Source organism: Ylistrum balloti, unplaced genomic scaffold, assembly GCF_031769215.1.
Source record: "Ylistrum balloti isolate Yb309-2 unplaced genomic scaffold, AGI_CSIRO_Ybal_v1 Utg369710, whole genome shotgun sequence".
In the NCBI taxonomy this organism is placed as follows: domain Eukaryota; kingdom Metazoa; phylum Mollusca; class Bivalvia; order Pectinida; family Pectinidae; genus Ylistrum; species Ylistrum balloti.
In genome coordinates, this window is record NW_026781936.1 from 367,446 (window position 1) to 392,705 (window position 25,260).

A 25,260-nucleotide genomic window follows, 5' to 3' on the forward strand; every position below is an offset into this window, starting at 1 on the left:
TCTATCGGCTCCCCATCCCTGCCCTCCTGTCATAACAACCCTTAATCAAACAAAGGCAAATTTAGAACGCACACCCTTGATACATATAAAATCACTGTCCTAGGACATATTCGTTTTTTTCATACCCACTCCTAATTGAAGCAGCCACGATCTCCCCGTGTCTCCTTGTATCGTTTGATAAGCTCTTGAGAGAGTGTGTTGGCATGCAATGTTAAACAAACATCTTGATAACCCAGACACTATAAAATCGCATACCGTGTCTAACCTTATCAACCGTCGAACCCTTGTTTACATTAATACGGTGATATTAGTGTAATAAAATTCTTTCTACTAAATTCACACACACAAGCACTGCTTACATTGTAAACAATCCGCTTGCCTTATCAGGACCTCAGATTTAAAAATGTAATTAAATTAAACTTCAAGATTTACTCAAACATTTTATTGAACGGCGTTAATGAAGAAATATTCAGTATCTTCTTTTTATCTATGGGATATTAAATCTCACATTCATCTTGGAAATATCGTTTTCTTTCTCACGAAGCGTATTGTAAGATGTATTCCGAACAGTTGGTAGACAAAAAAGTATTGTAAGAATATTTACGCTGTACTGATTATGAACTGAAGGTATGGCGGCAGATGGTCGAGATGTTTTGTTGCGCGCGCACTTCAGTATAACGTTTTATGATATATACATTGTACCAAGCAACCGATCATTTGCATGGATTCAAGAAGAGATTGAATGCATTTTTCGACAGCTTATACCTCTCAATTAGAGATATTTTGAATGCTACATCCTACAACAAACATTGAAGGATATCTCGCATGAGCTTTAATAGGCACACTAAGCAAGCGTGCAAAATATCCCGATTTTGGTTTTGAATTACAGTTTGTAAGAATTTTTGCATTTAAGATTGATTTTATGCGAATTTGTAGTTCTTCTCTCTGTCACATGTACTTTGTGAGTCATTTTGTAGTTAAAATACTCAGCTTGGAAGATAATGAATACAGATTTGGTCTGATATGGTTCAAGAAACCTGACAAGTTCTGTCAGTTTTTACATGCAGTATCAGTAAAATGCATTCTGATTGTTTCGGTGGCGTTCGGAATGAGGTAATTTGTGACACTCATTAGAAGTTATTCCTAATATGGTCTTGCCATTGTTGAAAACATGCTTTAGGTTAAAACATGACATACTCTTGGTGCAAATATGACATGCTTCTAGTGGAAACATGATATGCGATTATTGAAAACAAGACACATCAGTCATGAAAAAGTAAAATACAATTGGAAAAATCATGACAAGCTCCTTGTTAATAAGTAAATTGGTAACATGTTATTTCAATGAAACATGACAAGAAACAGTATGACATGGACAATGAATCTAGCATGTTGTTATTACACAAATACATCTCGAACATTGTGTCGTCTCCGCCATCGGTAGTAGATAATGTCCTCAACACGCTAAGTACTGTTGGTGTATGATGACATGCTATTGGTTTCAGCTGCTGCACACAGGGGGTAAATCTAACGCTTCAACGCCAGATCTCAAACGATGACATACGAGTGGGTTTCTTAGCACGTAATGCAAAGTCACCTCCGCTCATAAACCGTCTGGATAATACTAGATATTCAGGAGCACAGACACGATCTGACACAATCATACAAAATACTCCAAGACACCAGGCTTTATATCCTTTGGAAGATGAGCTCGTTTAATTTACACAATATACTTCCTGTCAAATTATCACTAGGAATTCGGATATACTGATCCCAAGTCATCTATAGTCATATCACACGAGAAAAAGCCAATCTTAAACCATCGTTTATATCTTACATGTAGTATCAAAGACAGTGTAGCAATATTGTTTATTGTAAATGTTTGGAGTTTTTCTGAAATGTCCTGTAAAACTGAATATTTATATTTATTTTCGTTTTTATCATTGTCAAGTATATTTGACAATCAATAAAACAGAATATGTTTTAAAAAGCCTAACACGTTAACTTGTTTGAAATTCTAAATCAAAACTAAAATTAATTTTTGCTCGATTTATCATTCCAATAACTGCTTTAATTTTGATAAATAACTTCCTCATTTGCCAAAGATATTACAACTCTTATAACCGCTATGACCTTCATTTCAAAAAAACAAAAAAACAAAAAGAAAACATGCATCACGTTTCCTTACACCCATAACTACAATACGTTTCATGATATCCAAATATTGCTATATGTTTCACCACACTCACAACTGCTCTTAATTTCATCCACCTCATAACTGCTGTGGTTCTGTAGTTTTATCACACACGGAATGGCAAAACTCCCCCAATCCGATTGTGTTATGTACCAAGCACATGATCAATTTATATAAGTTTTTGAATATTCCTACGATGAACACCAGATGACGCCGCATCATGCTGAAAGGCATTAATTTGATAGTGTTTTCATATTTCAAAACATTTGTCAGAACTCTTCTGGAAATAGACCATAAATTGTAGAACAGCAGCTTTTCAACACAACCAGCAGAAGATTAAAATGACCAGTGTGAAGCGACTAGCACTGACATACATAGTGTATAAAGTGTACAAGGCTGTAAGTAATCGACCAACTCTTTCGACTGTACTACAAACCTATATCCACTTCGGTCTAAAATAGTGTGACGAGATGGTAAACAGGTTAAAGTCCAAAAAAACACAAGGTGGAAACAATGTACTGTAGCCAATTCGGCTACGCTTTGTTTTAACGCTTGGTGATAGTTGAACTTCTATTCTATTGACATTGCCTACCTAAAGAAATTGTTCGGAAACAGCCGTAGATGGAACCCTGCAAATAGAACACATTAGAAAAAGTGCCATTTCAAACACAGACAGCAGTGAAGAAATTTGTGTGAGGTTCCCCAATAGTCATGCAAAGTTGACGTGCACTTTGCAAAAATAGGTGATCAAGTACTCTAAATATGTTGTACAGGTCAATATAGGATTACCCGCAAAGGTCGATTTTATGGTTTTTGGGCGAACGCGCTAGTTATCCGTGCTGGCTTGATACATATAGAGACGAAAGATTAGAGGCTAAACGTGTTTACTTCACTGATTGTCAGTTCCAATGTTACTGATCAATTTTGACAAAATGGCCACGATATGAGACGTTGGAAAACGACCTATTGTCGAGATATATATAGCGGTGTATTTGATTTCTGTCAAGTTCAGATAGATTTTTGTCAATGTATGACACATTAGTTTGTCGATCACCTCTCCGGAGTTGCTGTAGCGATGAAATATTTCAGTGACGTCAATTTCAGATATGCGCCGGTCAGAACTGACAGCGCCAGCCTAACACGTGTTTTGTTAAAACTCCCCATGACGTACGGATCATATGTCAGATATTGAATAGACTCAGTTTCGTATTGTCAACAGCGCGTGTCAGTTTGTTAATTTCATATGCATGTAATTTTTCTTAATGAAGTCAGTCTGTCTGACAGCTGTTGAAGTCACGGACACCCGATCCATGCACACGGATGCTGCACTTATCAAACAGGTGCAGCTCCGAAACGACAAATAATCCTTCCTTAGAGTGTTCGGCAGATGGGTCGATCACGTTAGGAGTCAAAAAATGGACACAGTTGCGTAAATATTGACATCCTGTCATATGGTATCACATTCTGTACGACCGTGGGTGGATTTGTCTCGCATTACTGTCGGGTCGACCCCTACGGATGCTTCAAAGATGGCGTGTTGACACTTCCGGTGTCATCTCCGTCGGTGGTCAGTGTCTGATAAGCGCTTGTCGTGATGTTGACAAGTTATAACGTTACTTGGTCACTGGAATATGATATACATTATACTCTAATTGTCCTCACTTGAAACACGAAAATAGTTCGTGGAACTGGAAATTCTGATTTGCTAAATTCTTTACTTGATCTTAACGTTTTTGTTTGTGACATTTGTGTAAATAAATATGAAAAAGGGGTTTGAAAAAATCTTGTTCTACCTTTCTCTCTTACGACATGTATGATTTGAGACTGACTTAAACGTTTCATATTTCCCTTAAAAATTTTATGTCAAATGTCAAATTTATTTGATATTGTTTAAATCATGTTCCTTTGTGGATGTCGATTTCTGAAGTTAAAGTGTATATACTTTAGAATAACGTAATTACATTTCCAACTAAAGTTAGGAGCTGTCACGTTAGGTGTAAGTAAAACAAATATATTTCAAACAACTCGAAATGGTAATGATATACACAAACTAGAAATGTATAAAGATACACGCTCTAGACTAATATTCTTTCGAGTATTTTTGTGAATTGTTCCAGTCATATGACTAGAAGTTTCTATAAGTCTGTCATTCACGAAATAACAATTTTTATCAAACGGCAGCAAAGCGTCCCAAGGGGAAAGTTTAAACGGAAGTTTCACAGCTATACATGGATATGCATTGATGGGTATATGTACTTGATTTGTAAACTATGGTTTATAAATACTATGTATCATAAAACATTCATCACATCTGATTAGCTAGCTACATGTATTTCCATACATTGTAAACAATGGTCTTCCGTTTGCATTTCAATACGTTCAATAATCAGGTTTTTACTGCATAGTAAATCAGTGTTTCAAATTTCATGCTACTTCGTCTACAAATAACAGTACGTTTTGTTGTGTTTCGAAATTGCGGAGCTTGAATAATTTGATGTATCAATTTCTCAAAAAGTATTTAATCAGGTGGAAAACCCCTTTCTCGGCGTTTCTTTGTGATTCTGTTTTAATTAATGTACACTGAACATGATATTAATCATGATTATATGCAAAATGAGAGATAACCAATTTGCAGTCCTCGTGATATTGACCGCGATATATCAGTTGGCAGTTTCAGGGTTCATGGTTGGTTTTGTGTTTCGCAGAAAATTAAGAAATTAGAACCGGATCGGTCTGTGCTGACATGGTAATACGGTCGGGCTATATTACATGAGACGGGCCTCCTACGTTGATTCAGTGAGGTAGTCACCAATTATTACACGGAAACCCTACCTCAAAATGACTCTGACTGTACTCAGCCAACGCCCTAGAGGTGGGCGACTGGTTATAAGACGGTCACAGTCCTTCACCACTTGGTCACCGTGGCACCATATTTGAGTGCTTATGAAATTAGATTTAACGGCATACAAACCACATCGTTGATGCCATGAAAAATGCAGGTTTTTATATATATATATATATAGTAAATATCTACTTAGATATGCTTTTCTTAATACAATTGCACTCGCTTTGTGGCAATACCTATTTTAAAAGAGATGTTGTTTATTATTCAAGTTTAATTGTAAAAATAACGTTCCGCACGTGTTGTAACTGCACTGCAAGATGAATGAGCCGCTGCTGTAAGTATGATGATTGATGTGTGTAGCATTTTAAACATTTAAAACAAAACATTTGCAATACGTGTCAGTATATTACCAGCCAGCAAACATCAAAGAGTATTCACAGCTACATGTAATACATTATGGTGTTTTTTCTGGAACAAACCTATCTATATTTCTGGACGCATTCATGGCCCTCTAATATAAGACTGTGTATGAATCTTTCACTATGTAAATCCTCAACAGGGTTTCCAGAAAATAAAAAATGTTGTAATTATTTACTCGTTTTTTAGCGGTTCAGATCCAAGGTCTTCTGGTGTAAAGTCGGAAATATATTCTCTTACTCAAAATGTTCCAAAGCTGTCAATTCTTCTCTCTCAAAATGTTCCATGGGTTTTCCGGAGCTGTTAATTCTCACTCAAAATGTTCCATGGGTTTTGCGGAGCTGTTAATTCTTCTCACTCAAAATGTTCCATGGGTTTTCCGGAGCTTTTTTGTTCGAAGATCTCTGTGACTCGTTCTAGAACAGTTCCTGGATGTTCATCATCGGGTGAAGTCGGCCATACTAAAAGTAACAGTGCTGCAATCAGATGATCGAATCACTCGGCTTTAGGAAGATGATGTTGATGATGATGATGATGATGATGATGATGATGATGATGACGATGAACAACTCTTGTTGTTGTTCTTGTTCTTGATGATGATGATGATGATGATGATGATGATGATGATGATGATGATGATGAGGAGGAGGAGGAGGAGGAGGAGGAGGAGGAGGAGGAGGAGGTAGATCCAATTGTCCATGTATCATTTTAAGTATACATATTCTAATGTCATTTTGATATACGATATACACCTATACACCTTCCTTAAAGTCGAGATGATAAAGTTCATATAATTAATAAAAATATCTCTTTATGAATGGAGAATGGATTTTATGCGCATGCGTGCTTTTTACACGGCGTCAACGTTATCTAGTTTTGAATGATTCGTTTTGATGAAAGCCTTGAATTGAACAACTTGGAAAAGTTTTGGTTTACCTGTCACTTGCACTTGTATCGGATTTCTTCGACAGCTGTTGTTCATGTTTTTATAATTACAAAAAACGAGAAAAATAATAATATTTTTTCCAAAAGTCGTATGATATTTCAAATACATTCATTTTGGTTAACAGTATACGTATAACAATGGAAGAAGTGATAATACAATGATTTACGTTACTTTTTATTCAAATTGTTTGGGTTGAAAAAAGTATCTTTCGTGTATATATACCGTTGTAAATAAATAGATAAAGAAATAAATAAACATGTTGTTAATGTGTGAAATTTACATCTCTATAAACTAAAATCTGCATGCTGCAATAAGCAACAGAGGAATTTCTTTTTTGCATTATAATGTAAAATTAGTGTTTTATAGGAAATTTTCAGCTCTAACACTTAATATACATCTACTTCCAACAAAACATTTCCGAACGTCAAAATATAGATATTTTAACGACCATATTCTAAAAGCATGCATTTAGAATCGATATTTGATGGGGGGAAAATATGTCGAAGAACTCCCGAAATTCCCTTCGGAACACAAAATAACTTCCTATTGTGCATTCGGAATACTGATGCACGCTCATCACCAAGGCCTCGTGACAATAATGCTTCCAGACGCTTGCTTGTAATATCATTCTAATGTTCTAACTGCAGAGAAACCAGGAAAAAAGTTGACAATATCCAAGATCAGTTTGTCGTCCTTACGTCATTCTGTAAACTGCGTGACAATTTTAGATTAAATTCATTTCAACATGTTGATTTTAACAACCAGAACAACAGTAAATGAGAATCATCTTGTATGATGTGAATTTAATTCGAGTTGAAAACGATGTTAAAATTGATGGGTGTGAAGATGAGTGGTGACCGTTGATGGAATGAATGGTGACTTGATGTGAAGTATGAAATTGATTGCAACTCGAGCCATCTCGTAAAAAAAATTACCATTATGCATACACTATAAATCAAATGTTCCGTTGGTTACATCTCTATTAAGAAACGTTTACAAATGTATCCTGTACTTTTTAATATGTTGATATGTCGCCGCGAAGTTACAATGTATTAATCTAACTTTATTTATTTTATAACAAATGTGGAACAAGCTTTAATCTTATATCAATCATTCTTGTTGGCGCCGATCGAAGCACTTGATAGGTCTTACACAAGAGTGAATGGGAGAAAAACCCACATGGTCGGGCAGGTGACCACTATACCTTTTCACGTCTGTACCGGGAATCGAACCCCGGACGCCTAGTTGAAGGCGAGTGCATTACACAGCGACACCCGACCACCCGAAGATTTACTATATACTCTCATAGTAGTAATGGATATAGCTACAGTAAATTATTTCGTATCATAGGTTTAATGCGTAAGGTAGCATATAACCTTAACTCTAACACCAATCGCAGGTATAATGTATAAGGTAACATATAACCTTAACTCTAACACCAATCACAGGTATAATTCGTAAGGTATCATATAACCTTAACTCTAACACCAATCACAGGTATAATGCATAAGGTAGCGTACAACCTTAACCCTAGCACCGATCACATGTATAATGAGTAAGGTAGCATACAACCTTAACTCTAACACCAATCGCAGGTATAATGCGCAAGATAGCATACAACCTTAACTCAAACACCAATCACAGGTATAGTGCATAAGGTAGCGTACAACATTAACCCTAGCACCGATCACATGTATAATGAGTAAGGTAGCATGCAACCTTAACTCTAACACCAATCACAGGTATAATGCATAAGGTAGCGTACAACCTTAACCCTAGCACCGATCACATGTATAATGAGTAAGGTAGCATACAACCTTAACTCTAACACCAATCGCAGGTATAAGCAAGATAGCATACAACCTTAACACCAATCACAGGTATAATGCTAGCACAACATTAACCCTAGCACCGATCACATGTATAATGGTATAATGCAACCTTAACTCTAACACCAATCAAGGTATAATGCATAAGGTAGCGTACAACCTTAACCCTAGCACCGATCACATGTATAATGAGTAAGGTAGCATACAACCTTAACTTTACACCAATCACAGGTGTAGTGCATAAGGTAGCGTACAACATTAACCCTAGCACCGATCACATGTATAATGAGTAAGGTAGCATGCAACCTTAACTCTAACACCAATCACAGGTATAATGCATAAGGTAGCGTACAGCCTTAACCCTAGCACCGATCACATGTATAATGAGTAAGGTAGCATACAACCTTAACTCTAGCACCAATCGCAGGTATAATGCATAAGGTAGCGTACAACCTTAACCCTAGCACCGATCACATGTATAATGAGTAAGGTAGCATACAACCTTAACTCTAACACCAATCGCAGGTATAATGCATAAGGTAGCGTACAACCGTAACCCTAGCACCGATCACAGGTATAATGTATAAGGTAGCGTACAACCTTAACTCTAACAACAATCACAGGTATAATGCGTAAGGTAACATATCACTTTACCTGCGACATAAATTACGGTTTTAACGTGTAAAGTTTAAACTTGAAACTATATCAAACACAAATGCTTGAAGAAGAGAATTCCTTCACACATCACTGATAAAGTGTGTACCGCTATATATACACACTTAAGTAAAATAGATTCCTCGTCTGGAGTTTCAATTTAACAAAATTGGTATCGAATTGATTTCAAATCGATACTGTCTGATAACAAGGATATTATCGCCAATAGTTGTGTTACTTTCCCTCCAAGTTAAAATTGATTGGTGATAGAGATATATTAAGCGTAGCTATGTGCATTTTGAGGATTTTATCTTCAATAAATTTTGATAAAACGGAAATCTAATTCAACGTGTTTACACAGCATATCCTGTCGTATTTAATGAAATCGCTTGTAAATTTTGACTCGCTTTGAGATCATTTCATATGGCTGGTGAATCAGATATGCCGATTGCAGTGTAAATTTCAAATATTCACTCAGAGAATATATTGAAAACTGATTTCCATCACGCTATTCTTGGTAATGAGAAAAGTTCGTTCAGATGAATAGCTGAGATTGGTCAATTAATCGGTTTTTCATTAAGAATACTTCGGTATCGATGGATAACAGATTTTCAAAGTCATATTTAGAAATGTCTGGTGCTAAACAGTCCTTATGCTCGGGATTAATCAACCACAATCGATGTTAATAACTGGTAATCATTCTTCCAGAAGACGTAAGATTGATTTCTGTGTATTAAGGTAATGAAGAAGAACCTCATATATCATAATCGGATTCCTATTGTCTAGAGTGGGAAGAAGGTGGGAGGTAGTGCACGCTCTCGGGCGACTGTAGATCTCAAAAATTGGTGATTATGCAAAAATAAAAAATAAAAAACAGAATAATATTCCGTATATTTATAGATTTTTTTTCCATAGAAAACTGGACATGTACTTTGAAACAACATCGCAAAATTGCATTCTATTACAGATGTACGTACATATATGTCTATGTACAGAGGGCGTTTTACAAGTATAAGGAGAGACTGTGACATCTATGGCGCTATGCATTGCATATAGGAGTTGTTTGTGATTACGGATTACACAAAACTGTAGATTGAAATTGCAGCGTTGTACATGTATTAAGAAGAATGAGATGGGCAGTATAACGAATTAGCATGTTGATAGATAAGTTATTTCAGGAAAAGGGGGAATTCGGTAGACAACAACGAAACGAATATCTATATAAACCACAGATGATTTTGTTGTCCACAACGCTGGAAAATGCTCTGAACCAGATGTTTGAAAGTACACACGATGTATACACGAATAAGAAGTGGGAGAAGAACAACAACGACCGAGGAGATAATAAGCTTTCCATGAATTTGTGTATTCATTTATTAGGTAGGAAAGATACATGTACAATGTAGTATTGTCAGATAGGTCAAAGGTCAAGTGTCATCACCATGTCGCAAACATGTCGATAGCTATGACTGCAAATTAGTTTGATCATTGATTTTGCGACATGTTAATGATCACTATTCTTGTGTCTCTGACAGCAATGTTACATAACCCGATATTTCTGAAACACACATTCCGGGGTATCTTATGCAATTTGATAGAGAGTGCTAAACAATATGTATTGACACTTTGGTATGCGTCTGTGTTTCAAACAACACAATGCCACATTAATATCGGACATTTTAGACAGGTATAGGTATACAAGTCGGTCAGAAATCACATTACCACGACGGAATTGAGAAATCTATAACCAAGCCGGTACACTACCCAGTACGCCATACTGTTATGAAATGACGCTTGGTCACGATGCTATACAAAAAGACACCTTAGATAAATGCAAACTCATTTTAAGTGTCATTTTGAAATCTTATTTGTATACATTTACAAATTATTTATCTCTGGCAACGCTTTTGTATTTTATGTATGTGTAGCCATCACGGAAGTGTTCTGTGATGTATTAAAACAATTTTATATCTTAACGAATATATCAACCAATTAAATTACAACGTAAATGGAATAAAAGGCACACACCCACGTCTTCAGACTAACAAAACTGTGCAGTCGCTGGTTTATATGGACAATCGTCGCATACACCGACAGTTAGGTAAGCAAGTTCTCAACGGTGATAAATCTTTATTCGTCTTAAAACTGGCGGATAAATCGATCTAGCTGAAGAGCTTGTAAGTGGGACAAGGCTATGAACATATATAACTTGTAAACGATAGAGTTCAAAAAGCAGTGGTATAGTCTGAATACATTACTGGTGATTAGGTAATGTTCTCGTGACTTTTTAATTAAAAGTGTTTTACCAAGAGATTTTTACCCAAGTAGTATACTGTAACATAACTTGATAATCCTTCTTGAATGGTAAATTGTAAGTCATTAATCTGAACGCTGTAACCTTGTTTATTTGTTTTTGTTTTGTGTAATGTTCATTTCATGTTGTCAGCTCTTGGCACAGGAACTTTAAAATGTATTCAAATATTAACAGACGGAAGTGAGGGCATTTGGCGTCACATCGATATAACCCATGGCTGTTTCAAATCTGTCAACATTTTTTCAATGATAGTTAGGGCAGGTCTTACCGGTACACATAGATTGCTTTGTACAGGAAGCGGAATAAATTCATTCAATGGTTTAAAACGAATCCTCTGAGATAAAAAGTATAGAGCAAAACAAGAATCGAAATAATTCCACTTTTTTGTCTTTGTCAGGTCTTCAATATCTTGTGTTAGCATATCAGTCACTAATGGTTTTTGAACACCTTTTTCAGATCGACAGATATAGTCTTTGTTACCGTGAGTTTAAGAATCATCTTCTTCAGAACCTTTAAACCATAACCTTGAAATCCGTGACTATTGATGTTGTCGTTGAAATCCATCATAGCGTTCACAAACTCAGTGAGTAGGGCCAGAGGGGGAGGGAGAAGGGGGAACGACGTGTCAGAGTCATTTAAAAATGTCTTACAATAACAGTATACCTTTGCTTGAAATGCAAATGTTTTATCTATCTGATTAGCAATTTCAATCCCAATGAAGCAATTTCTTCAACATAACCTTTTTTCTGTTTTTTTTTTTTTTTTCTTTTTTAAAGTTTTCGTTTGTTTTGTTTGTATTTTAAACGAAGGTGAATAAACCTGGTGTAGAAGTATCAACATCAACAGTATTTGTATTGCAATTTTTCTGAGTTCTAATCCAATGTTTTGAGAATATAGGCCTTGTTGACCTCTCCTTGTCGTTGCCGTCGAGAAGTCTTTCTTTCGTCCGATTATTATGTTTCTTTTTATTATTTATTCCCGCTGAAAGTCTTGTGGAACATTCAATCGTGTTTAGCTTATAATTGTGTTTCAGCATGTGTCTAGACAAAATAAAATAGAAATCGCCATAGATTGAAGGTAATTTATCGTCAGTCTGCCTTCGTCCATGTAAAGGCTATGGTTATTTAAATCTGCACAATACAAATGTCCAATTACGGACATGGAAATTGGAGCAAAATTGTAACGTTTGCGACTTGCATGCTCCTTTTTCTATGTGCACAGATTTTAAATCAAATCAAATCCGACCTGTCAAATGTATTTTCGGTTCTAAGAGTTTGTTTTTCAGAATGCGTCTTTGAAGCAACGTACACATGTACATGCATTTGAAATCTGAATGCTTTTGACATTTGCGTACCAGTAAATTATATAGCTGACTACACCAACGTACCGGCTGGAAAGTTTCTTCCTGAAATACTTCAAACAGAGAATGTATCGTCATCCGCAGTATAATTTTCTGTATGTAAGATAACCATCCTTCATTTCCATATCGAAATCACAACTAGATAACAAAATACAAACACATTATGTCATTTTATTTCAATTTTCCAAACACCAGGGTTGGTGTGTTGACAGTGCTTAAGACATATATGCAGACCGTAAAAAATCCTTGTAGCTCTCCTGTTTTATTGCTAACATTTGATTAAATCGCCGTCAAGCAATGCTGCAAGGGGCATTCGTCCAGCAAAAGCTTAAAGCCTCAGTCAGTATTTTAATACGCTGCATTTCGTTTCACTGTAGCAGAAAGACATATCCACTTTTTCTTGTGCTTTGTATTACAAGGTGCGTGTCTTAAGTACAAGTAATGCCTAAAAACAAAACGTGCTCTGGTACAAAAGACATATGATGGTAAACATACACTAGACCGAACAACTTCAAACAGGTTTCTATGGGGTACCTTTTGGTATGCAGATTATATCAATATAGAATAAACCCGTGCTTTTTGTATTAAATATTTTATGGGTACTTTTTTCGCAGTTAATATTGCCATTTCGGAAAACAAATACACAATATCGCGTTTGACATTTATTTAAACCGATGGTAGCAGATTGGGGTCTGTGTTATGGTTGATTTTGCGTCTTCACAACAGCTGGGGACGTATGGAAACGATGTTGAGTTACTCAAGAACGCTATTATAGTGTCATCACACGGAAATTCCATAGCCCGAAAACGATAACAGGATACCACACCTGGTCATGTTATATAGACATCTGGCTTATCAGTTCTTTATGAAAACGTTTCTCATTTGAAAAATAAATATGTAAACAACGTGTGACTCATGTTTCGGTTAAACAAATACCGGATTCACATACGATATCGTGTGTTACATTGCAATGTTTATCCAGGGACACGTCAGTGTTATTATATTACATGGTCCTTCTATGGCATGGTTTATTCAATTTCAGAATACCTTTCTGTGTTTTCACATATCTATAACTCACAGCAGCTACAAAAAGCGCGAAACACCAAATGTAACGACTCACATGTGAACAACTCTTTGGTATCCAGAGGAAAACTAGTAAATGACGTCGGCAGTGAACTCTATTGGATTTTCCGAAGCTGTATATAAACTTTGTAATAGAGTATAAAAATTTGGTTAACGTAATTAGTCCACACTACAGGTTTAGCGTATGTGATTATATTATGGAAAGCTAAAGGGCAGAAAATGGAGAGGCTGCAGCAACGCTGTAAACCGTATATATTGGTGTTATTAGACTACCACCCAACCGTCTTAATGATTCTATATCAGAAATGTAGCTTCAAGTGGCAGGCCCCATCCTTACACGTATAGGGTATCTAAAATCACTTGATTTAGTTTAAGGGCCCCCCGTCGCTTAGCCAGTCATAGCACTATAATTAAAGTCCATGTTGTTCTCACACAACCCCCTATTTAGGGTTCTCCGTGAAGGTCTTTCTCTGCTGTTATACAGCAACATGCAACATGAACACATTCACGGCCTACAAGCTGTTTTTCCTACACGTCTCGATCTTGCATGATTTCGTGTTTCTGTATGTTCCTGTATATAAATACCGAACTTGTACCCTATATCATGTATATTTCAGTCAACGTTTTAATATAAATGGTATATACTTATTGGGAATGAAATGCTGAATTTACATATTTTTATGGAAGATTGAAATCTGATAATTCAAATCTAGATATTTTTGAGTTTTCGTTCGGACAGCAAAATGTCAAACCGATTTTCTCAATGAGTTGTAATGGAGCATTTACAGAGAAATATGGTTCAAATGTCCCTAACGTGGGATTGCGTATATATGCACACAAGCCATATCTATATCTTGTATATTCTATATGCCAGGATTTTGTGATAAACAGGGCATTTGCCAAGAACCCTCATGGACTTTGAAATACAGACTGATCCGTGTATGTATATCAAGTCTCAATGGGATATCTAAAATTGACATATGACCTGACTTTTATTACGAAATATTTGACAGATTTCAAACTTGAATACGTAATTGTCTCAAATAAAAATTTACGGTATCAAAACCTCCACGATGTATGTTCCAATTCACACAAAAACAGACATGGACAAATGCCAAATAATTACAAAACTTTTTCCGTCAAGAAATATTGAAGGATGCATTTCTGTTTCCATATGCATGGTTTTTCAATGTACAAACATAAACAAAGAAAGTAAAAAAACTTGCTGAATAAAAATTTATATGTATATATATGCTTTCGAATATTTCTGAGGTATTGTCAATATTTTATGATCTCTCGAACTGTTTCCAAATGCCTTCCTAATACAGTGGGCGTATCTGTTAAATATTAAACATAAAGGCATATTAAAGAATAGGCAAACGACCTTGACCTGGCCTAAAATGAATTTTCTATTGGGATTCTGGAATTTAATTTACTTACTAGTATATAAAAACAGTTTTCCCTTCAGCAGAAATAGTGTATGCTATTTTTGAAGCTTTGAAATGGATATAGGAAGCGTCATCATTCTGTTGAATTGGCTTCTCATTGTCGGCAATGAAGAATACAGAGAGATCACGCGTATCGCAACCAAGCTAGAGCCATGTTTCATAAAAAAGAAACTTTATTCCCAGCAGTCACATCGGGAAAAGGATATAAAACTTACATGCCCCATATTTGGTGTTTCAACTAGTGTTATTGGTAGTATAAGAGACTTAAAAAAAAAACAAAAAAAACTCTGTATGTAAGTATAACATCGCGACAAGTCCACTGAGACATTCAGTTGAGAGTCATTATCACACACACCATACCAACAATGCATTGATAAATAGGTTTGTGTGCAACATGGCGATCCTTGACGTTTAAAGTGATCTTCTTTTCATAGAAAACCAACATGGTTTCATATCCCCTGTGGTCGTTTTAGACGCCTATAACTTTTTTTGAATTACCCTTAACATTCCTTGTTTTTCGTTTCATTGCAATTAAACCGATTCTGTTTAATTTGTTTTTCGCGAACTAGTGATAGAAGTGTATAAAACAAACTACATTCAAATATTGTCTTTCAAAATATACATCGTATACAAGCACCCCAGCTAGATGATTGATCGTGTACATTTCTAAATTAGCGATCGTCGATGTTTCGTCTCATGGGAGACACAGTCGAGATAAATAGCTAGATTTGTGCTACTGATGCACAGTGGAGTTGTTCTCCCGATTCGTACGGTACAACTACATGTCCTTATGGGAAATCAGGATGGGTATTCAAATACCAGCAAAACAGCGTTGAATGACAAAGGTCAAACCAAATTCAATTTGAATCTTATACAAAGTTATAATGTTCTTAGGAAAATTTCAAAGTCTATCCGTCGTTGAATGATGATGTACGAGTGTGGTATTAGTAAGCTATGTTATCACATGCTAACAATAATTGTCAGAATCTATGCCAGGATAACTAAGCATACGTTGAAAGAAAAAGAATATGTGAATGAAGTCATCAAATAAATGTCCATGCACGTGTTACATTGAATAAAACCACGCGGATACTATCCAGATCGAGATATCCACGATGTCTCCTAAATACTACATTGACTGATATTGCCTTATGTACTTGTATCTAATTCGTCCCGTTATTATATTGGTTAATCTTGTTCGTCTTATAACAGTCTTCTTACGTTAGAATTTCGCATGCTGACCCTTCCCCAACCTGGCACAACCAAATCTTGGATTAATAAATCTTCCCTCCCACTTCACGAAATTCGATTAATCGTGATGTCCCTCCCTTTTAATAACTAATTGAGCCCGCGTGAGGAAGGGGCCCTAGATTTGTCCCATAAATATGATGTATCCAAGACTTGCACCTAATACAGGTGTTCCCTTCCGAGTTATGTATTAAAACAGGTGTTCCTTTCGGAGCCCTGTATTAAAGCGGGTGTTCCTTTCGGAGCCCTTTATTAAAGCAGGTGTTCCTTTCGGTACCCAGTATTAAAGCGAGTGTTCCTTTTGGTGCCCTTTATTAAAGCAGGTGTTCCTTTCGAACCCAGTGCTAAAGCGGGTGTTCCTGTCGGAACCCTGTATTAAAGCAGGTGTTCCTTTCGGAGTCCTGTATTAAAGCAGGTGTTCCATTCGGAGGCCTGTATTAAAGTAGGTGTTCCATTCGGTGCCCTGTATTAAAGCAGGTGTTCCTTTCGGTGCCGTGTATTAAAGCAGGTGCTCCTTTCGATGCCCTGTATTTAAGCAGGTGTTCAATTCGATGTCCTGTATTTAAGCAGGTGTTCCTTTCGGAGGCCTGTATTAAAGCAGGTGTTCCATTCGGAGGCCTTTATTAAAGTAGGTGTTCCATTCGGTGCCCTGTATTAAAGCAGGTGTTCCTTTCGGTGCCCTGTATTAAAGCAGGTGTTGCATTCGGAGGACTGTATTAAAGCAGGTGTTCCATTCGGTGCCCTGTATTAAAGCGGATGTTCCTTTCGGTGCCCTGTATTAAAGCAGGTGTTCAATTCGATGTCCTGTATTAAAGCGGGTGTTCCTTTCGGTGCCCTGTATTAAAGCAGGTGTTCCTTTCGGTGCCCATTATTAAAGCGGGGGCTCCTTTCGGTGCCCAGTATTAAAGTGGATGTCCCTTTTGGTACCAGTAAAAAGATCTGAAAGAGATCCCAGGTTATTTGGGCAGCGACCTAATAATTATTGAAAGGACATTTAAGAATGACTCTTAGTCAATCCACTCAAGCATGCACCGTCTGAATTGGCATAAATACCTTAATAGGACGCGGGTTAATTGAACCTAACAAAAGCAAACTAAACAAAACTACACAAGAGTATTCCCTTCTCCATCTTTGATAAATTCCGTTATAATCAGTTTCTTTCCTCGCATAAGGCCAACACATCTCGCGGGCATCTACTGCAATTTCTTCTATCAGAACAAGCATTGATCCACAGAGAGGTACACGTACTATGTACAATTAGAATGTGGAACCTGTGGGATTTTCTTCTTGGTATCTCCTAATGTAATATATCAAAATTAATAGACTTGTTATATACATTTACCTCTTGTATATTTCTGACAAATTCTTGATACTAATTTTTCGAGGATGGATCAATATTTGAAAAAAAATGTTTTGTGACTTGGATGTTGAATTTTAAAAATGTTCGCTTCATAATGTAAGTGCAAAATGGATTCTGTTAAATTCAAACATAAATAAATAAAATAGTTAAATACATAAAACTAAATAGACCACCAAATGTTACCTGAACTATGTATTACTTATACGTAATTGGTACTGACTAAGACCGACTATCCTCTATATGATCGCGTACTATTTAGATCGAACGTGTCAATTCTTTCCTACCAATACTCAGATATCAGGGATCAATTATATTATGTACAAAATAAATCTCATTCTTCGTAGCCGGGCCCTTTGTTGGTTATTTGTTCATTGAGAACAGACTGCACTAGGGTTTTATGGAAGCAATTAAGTATATTATGTGTTTGCTACAACAGAAGTGTGTAGGTCTTAATATGGTTTTCGCAACAGCTGATAAATGGATCGACATTCTATCGATTTTTGCCCTTGCTTAGCTTACGATAGTCACAACAGCTTCCCTCACTTTTGTTCGTCTTCACAAGAAGTCAGCTTGAACCCCAATGCCCATAATTGGGTCATATTCAGCCGTAATGGCGCTTGCGCCCATTCTCTATATTGTTAAGACTTGAAAATGTCTGTCTGAAATTTTAGATGGCGTTTTCTTTCGATGTAATGACTCAACAAAAAATTCTATAAAAAAGATGTTTGTTTTCAAGATGACTAGCCATGTTGACAACTTTGTTGAGGTGTAACACCAATATATAAACAAATATCTTGATATCTGATTGTATTTATCACTTAATTCTTTTTGTGGTGACTTGTGAATTGGTACTCAAATTCGAAAGTAAATAACTTCATTCCAATATTAATTGTCGGCAAGTTCAAATATCATACCTATAGGTAAAAATGAAAATATTTAGCGCTAAAATCTTAAAGATTTTATTTGAATATTAAGGTTATTTTATGGCCTGTTAATGCGTTGAATATGAACAAAGGTAAGCAATGCGACATGTACATAGCGATACAAAGATCGATAAGCTACAAACATTATAGAAATCAAAATGTTTATTTAACACTGCTTACTTAAGATAAACAAATGCTGCGCTATCAAAAAAAAACCTTCTAAAACTATCAGCTGAACACATTTCAAACAGGTTTGAACAAACGGGAGGCATTCGTAATTATATGAGCTTCAAATCCGCTTAATTTCATTTCAACATTTTGTGTTGTATTCAATTTTCAGTAGAAAATGTTTGATTCAATAATTGATAATATTGGCGTAGCTTTGATGTAAAATTGATTCAAACATTTTAACAATGTTGCAAAATCAAATAACATAATTTGTTCTTTAAAACATCTATGTGAAGTTGCGAGCGAATGTTTTTTTCTTAATCGACAAACTTAATATGCAGGACACAAAAATACCACAAATGTAACGAGTGGTTTCACAGTCATAACTGATGGAGTTACTTGGAGCTAAGAAACATTTTTAAAATGAATGTCTGGCAGACCTTTTTTCTCTTCCTTTTTTTTTCTTCAATTTTATCTTAGCAATACAAAATCCTCCAGAGACAAATTCAATCTAATTTTGATTCCTCTACAATTAAAAAAGATTTAACTGTAGTTTATATGGACAACAAACTCGTGTATGAAATTTTATCATTTCCTCAAAAGTCTCGAAGCGAACCGTTTATGAATTTCTTCAGACGGTACGCTATACCAAATCGGTTTTGTGAAATCCCAAGGCGACTTGAAGCCGTCTTTACTAGCTGCTTTAACATAGCGTGTTTTGGCTAGAATATAATTTAATTTGATTAACTTCGATCATTATAGGTAAGGTTTGGAAACGGAAAGGAAGTTAAATAAATTATACTGGAGAACAATAATGTAGGAACTGGATTTCTGTATGTCTCCTTGAGATTGAGTATGGTCCTTTTCTAGACTTCGGGTCTCTCTAAAGTAAGTCTTTGGGCCCCTATTGTCTCTATTACACTACCAGATAGCATTAGGGGGTCTAGCGTTACAGTAATTTGGAATGACTGCTCAGCTTGAAACCTAAAAAATATTCTTCAAACTTAAGAAAAATTAAAACATTTACTTAATGAATATTTTGTTAAATATTAAACCCGTATGAACTGCAAAGCTCAGCATTTTATACTAAAAAAGAATAAGAATTATAAGATTAATATTATTAATTGGGATAGAAGTAACATAAAAACAACATTCGGCACGTTAAGCTAACAAATCCATTAACAAAGGGAAACGGCCCTTGTCTTTTTTTTAAGACCTACAACCTCATTGTCAGCCAGGTCTAGACATAAGGGGTTCTTTTTAAATAACAAGTGGACGTAAAGATTTATGAACTGACCACCTATGGCATTGAAAACTGACCACTGTATATCGTATCGTAGCGCGACCTTTAGCCGCCTATATAACACTGTATACTATCGCATTCTTATCAATGGGTCTGTTCATGGGGGTTTTAAATACCAAAACAACACTAATTACCAGATTTCAAGGGATTGTGTCGAAAATCCCTGACAAGCATAATAGATATGTCAACCTTGAGGACGCTAAATTTAGTTATGTATTTAAACTTCTAATTCTTAAAAAGCTGGAGGGTATATATTATCCAACCTAGCTTTCTTCACAACTGATTACGTTAGTGCCACTCACGAAGTTAATTGGGTTGAAAATTCCAAGACATTTTTAGAGTTGCATTAAACAATTTTTAGTGTCATGCTGAACCCCGGCTTTCACAAATATACAGTGACTTCTCGCCTGGTTAATTTAGACTATTAAAGGGAACGTTTTCTGTAAATGCCAGTCTCGCATAAATCTTCAACGGCGTGTAATGACATTTTTTTTTGTATTCATAGAGGTTCGTCATATATTTAGCTTTTAATTTGAATCATATTTATATTTTCATACACGTTTCAGGTATTTATCGTTGAAACCGTATAATCATCTTAATTTTGTATTTTTCTTTACGTCATATTGTAAATAGTAAATTCACAATTACAACGAAAAAATCATACTGTAGATGAATTTGCTCAGATGTGAATCTATATCATTGCGTACCGGAGATACATTTCTTAAATAAAACACCAACAGACATAAAACAGAACCAAGTGTTGTGTGTGTTTTGTTTCGAAGGTACAATCTATTTCATGTAACGATTGTCTTGTTTTATTTGCATGACAGTTCTTCATTTTCTAATTAGTATCTAAATATAGATCTTCAAACAATACAGTTCGGGTCAAAGGTTGTGGTGTCATGAATACTTCAGATATGTAAAATACTCAGTGGAGGTATTAGACGTGTTATAATTGCAAAACTACCCTTTTAAGCAACATATATAGTGATAAACTCGCTTTATTACATATATAGTCTAACATCATTAGGACACTTAACTCAAAAGGCGATAATTCTATAACGCCTTTATTAAAGATACTATAAAATCAGAACCAATACCATGTTATGATCTATAATCAATATCAAGGACTAAAATATCGATCTTGTCTTTGATTCTTTACGTGATTTCGCAATATGCTTTAAATTTGCGGTGTTCACAAAAATCAAAGATTTTTTTTGTGTAGAAAAGTTGTAGCTCTTATTTAATGGAAGCAAGTATAGGTTATCACTGAGTATATATGATTTAATGTCAATTGAATATTTCAACCGTAGTTGTTGCAATGTTAACTACCTAACTAACTAGATAACTGACTTACTGACTATTTGACTAACTAACTAACTAAATAAGTGACTGAGTGTTTGAATGATTGAGTGAGTGAGTAACTGACTGACTGACTGCTAACTAACTGACTAACTAACTAACTAACTAACTAACTAACTAACTAACTAACTAACTAACTAACTAACTAACTAACTAACTAACTAACTAAACTAACTAACTAACTAAGTGACTGAGTGAGTGAGTGAGTGATTGAGTGAGTGAGTAACTGACTGACTGACTAACTAACTAACTAACTAACTGACTGACTGACTAACTAACTAACTAACTAACTAACTAACTAACTAACTAACTAACTAACTAACTAACTAACTAACTAACTGTAATACCAAAAATCGTTATGACAGCAGCCTTTTTAATAGCAGCAAGCTTTGATAACAATAAACCATAACAACAACAAACCTAAATTGGCAGAAGTCGTCATGACAACAAGCCCCCTTTATAACAGCAAGCCTTGATAACAAAAACCCACATCGACAAATCTAAACTGGCAGTATGTAGGCTTAATAACGATATAAAAGTAATCTGCCCTTTTATCAATGTTACACCACGGATTTTAATGTGTTTCAATATATGATACCGGTGTTAACTCCAGTAAAACAATAAGAACAGTTATAGTTCCTCATTCCAGGCCGTTGTGGCACTTCACTATATACCGAGATTTAGATGGAATCGCGAAGCTTACACCAACCATTAAAATTAATGCATCTTAAAATCCCTCGCACATTTTATCCGTTTTTACTGACACGATTCTTCGGAAAAATTCGATTTTTGATCATAACTCTGACATTTATCTCCACTATCGGTGTTTGATATGATACAGTAAATCTAGGGCACAGATCTATTACACCACTGGGGTTGTTTTATTACTTAACATCATGACACACACGAACAATGGATCCAGTAGGGTTGGGAAATCAAAATATGTATATAGAATGTAAAGTGACCACGCCTGGTTTGTGTTGCTTTTCAATACCTCTTGCTTTTAAGCAAATCTGTGAAAACAAAATGATAATACGAGCAACATGTATTTATTGTTTTTTTTTTACTGGGTATGTGTTTCCCGAGTACATGTGTTGTATATAGTGTAGTTTACGAGAGACAAACGTTCAAGAAAGCGACACCGTTGTCCAGACGTTTTCAGATAAACCCAATTTATCACCGATATTTACATTTTGGCAAAGATGCCAATAGTCCATTAACATTGTAGCGTTGTAATTTAGATTTAATTATGCACGGTAAATAATCGGCATAAACATTTAATATATGTCAAAGGGAGTAAAACACATTATGATTAATGAGTAAAGTTTCCACCGTGGTTTGTAATACTACGATGATGGTTTCTAAAGCAGAATATGTGAAATACTGCAATAGTAAATATTTTCGTGATTATTGTATTTTAGCGATTTTCGTGCCGAAATATTGCTTATATTATATATATTACGCAATAGGCTCTTTGTTCCGGAGTGGCTGTGGAAAGGTCTGGTGTCACTTGCCCGACTACCCGGGTTTCCTTCGGGTACTCCTCTTTCCTTCCAAAGCGAGATCCTTCCCGCGTTTCCAGCCAGGCCAACAATAATGACCAATATAAGCTTAAAAGCTTGTTTCGCAATTATTATCAAAAAATCATATTGAAATATTGATACTACGCTGAAGTTAGCTGCGCCGAAAAAATACTGTGCGTAACCAGCATATTTTTCCATGTATTTGATATGCAGGGCATGCTAACCTAGATATGTTTAAGTCACCTACATTTTGTACGTAAAACAGTTTAACAGGGAAATAAAAATAATTACTAACACGACAGGGGATTCTTAGCGGTATAACAACAAGAATATAATTAGTTTCAAACAGAAATCGAAAGTGACAGAGTACTTAACTGATGGTGTCCAAGGTTAGAGTCCTGTCTGTACTTTCGCCAGAGGTGACGATTGCAAGGAAACCAAAGGGTAACTCAGTTGTTCAGACAAGAATTTATGTCGACAGTTTGTGCTTAATCTTTAAATTGTGAGAAAACTTAATAGAAAATGAAAGCTAACAAATGTAAAAATAAGGAACGCTTACTTTCTGACTAGGGTTCTTGCGCGTTGTGACTTTTACACCATGTCAGAAATCACTTAACGCTGTGAGGGAACCGTCTCAAAAATCAGAAGTGACAGAAAATGTTTCTGCCTTCGTCGAATAAATCATCGCCGATAATCTGATTCCCCGTGGCAATTACGTTTTGTGTGTGGTCGGGTTGGTTGTAACGAGGACGTGTGTTTGTGTGTAAAATCATTGTGTGGGAAGATTGAGCGAGAAGAAGGGCAAGTGAACTTACCGTGTGTGCCGGGAATGTAGCGGGAAGTGGGAGTAGTAGGTAATCGTGGGTGTGTGACGGCGGAGAACATATGATATATATGCGAGTTTTGATGGTTGGAGGAAGTTAGGGTAAGTTGGTCTGAAATGTGAGAAGGGAGAGTAAAACGTTAGTTTGAGTCGGTGCGGGATGTGGTTTCGTGAATTAGTACGTGATAACACAAGAAACAGGAAATGACGATGACTGTTGGTCTTAAACTAGTTCGGGTTTGAGGAACTGAATAGCTCGGTAATATCATGTTGGTAGTGTAATTTTATAAGTGACAACATGGACTACTTTGAATTGGATAAATAAAAGTCAAATAGTCAAAGAAGGTACTTCGTACAGCTGTTTCTTCCATCTTCGTCGCGCCAGTGACACTTGGGCCTGAATTGTTGAACCATCGATGTTAAATTATAGAATTAGAAAATAACTAACTAATTGAATGCGTTTATTATTTTCAGTATTGGATTAATAAAAAGAAAATCAATCCATATATGGTATTTCCACTTGCACGTTTTTATTCGTTATGATATGCTATGACTGACTCTCACATTTGTAAACCTGTAAACTTTTTAAACTTTTTCTGTAAGTGTCAAAATTTCTTTCCTATATGAAGTTCCTTATCAATTCATGCAAAGAAGAGCCACAGCCATAACCCAAACTAACCTTCGGCGATTACAAATCACACATATACCTAGTCAAATAAGTCAAACCTCGTTATCTCTAAATATTATAACTCTAAGATCCTGTATATTTCGTCGGTCACGACCAAAACGTTACACTATGTAATATTTATTATTTAAATCGAATAATCGGATAACTCGAAGTTTTCCACAATTCCACCGACTTCGAGATAACGAGGTTCGATTGTAAATGGAAGCTTATCTCTAGAGCAATTTTAACATTTGTCGAACTTGCGAACAAATATAAATGTCAAATTATAACCCGAGTTTTTTTTTGCATATGTTTTATGTCGCAAGTTTAATTATTTGTATAGAAAACTATTAAGTGACAATTTTTTGATAGAACATTTTAGATATTTTTCTTTCTATGTTTGTTGCAGTGTCCGGGTATTCGTCAAAGCGCCGGGTCCTTGTCCCAAACTTTTTACCCACAACAACGAATGTGACCGTCCATATGGGAGAATTAGCAGTTCTTGAGTGCAAGATCCGGAATCTCGGACCAAAACAGGTAAGATGGACTTTCATATTTCAGGTTTAGTGAAGTATTGTGTTATAACACCTACAAGGATAAAAGGGGCATTTCCTATAATTCATACCGATTCCGATGACGCTTATCACTAACATCGATGACGTTTATCTAACATTTACATTTGTATTGCTGACGTATATTTAACGTTTAGACTTATATTGATGACATAAACACTGACATTGATGACGTTTATATAGAACTAACAATGCTATTGTTAACAACTTCCCTGATATTG

At 35.7% G+C, this 25,260-nt stretch overlaps 1 protein-coding gene across 3 annotated transcripts in view; it reads left to right on the forward strand.

Annotated features, from left to right (window-relative positions):
• The window catches only part of LOC132565289 (zwei Ig domain protein zig-8-like), a 164,731-nt gene that overhangs the window by 93,870 nt on the left and 45,601 nt on the right, over positions 1-25,260 (forward strand). For all 3 annotated transcript variants that reach the window (XM_060229925.1, XM_060229926.1, XM_060229927.1), the window contains one exon: positions 24,877-25,004. In XM_060229925.1, coding sequence (XP_060085908.1) covers positions 24,877-25,004 — 128 coding nt within the window. The remainder of the gene's footprint in view (positions 1-24,876; positions 25,005-25,260) is intronic.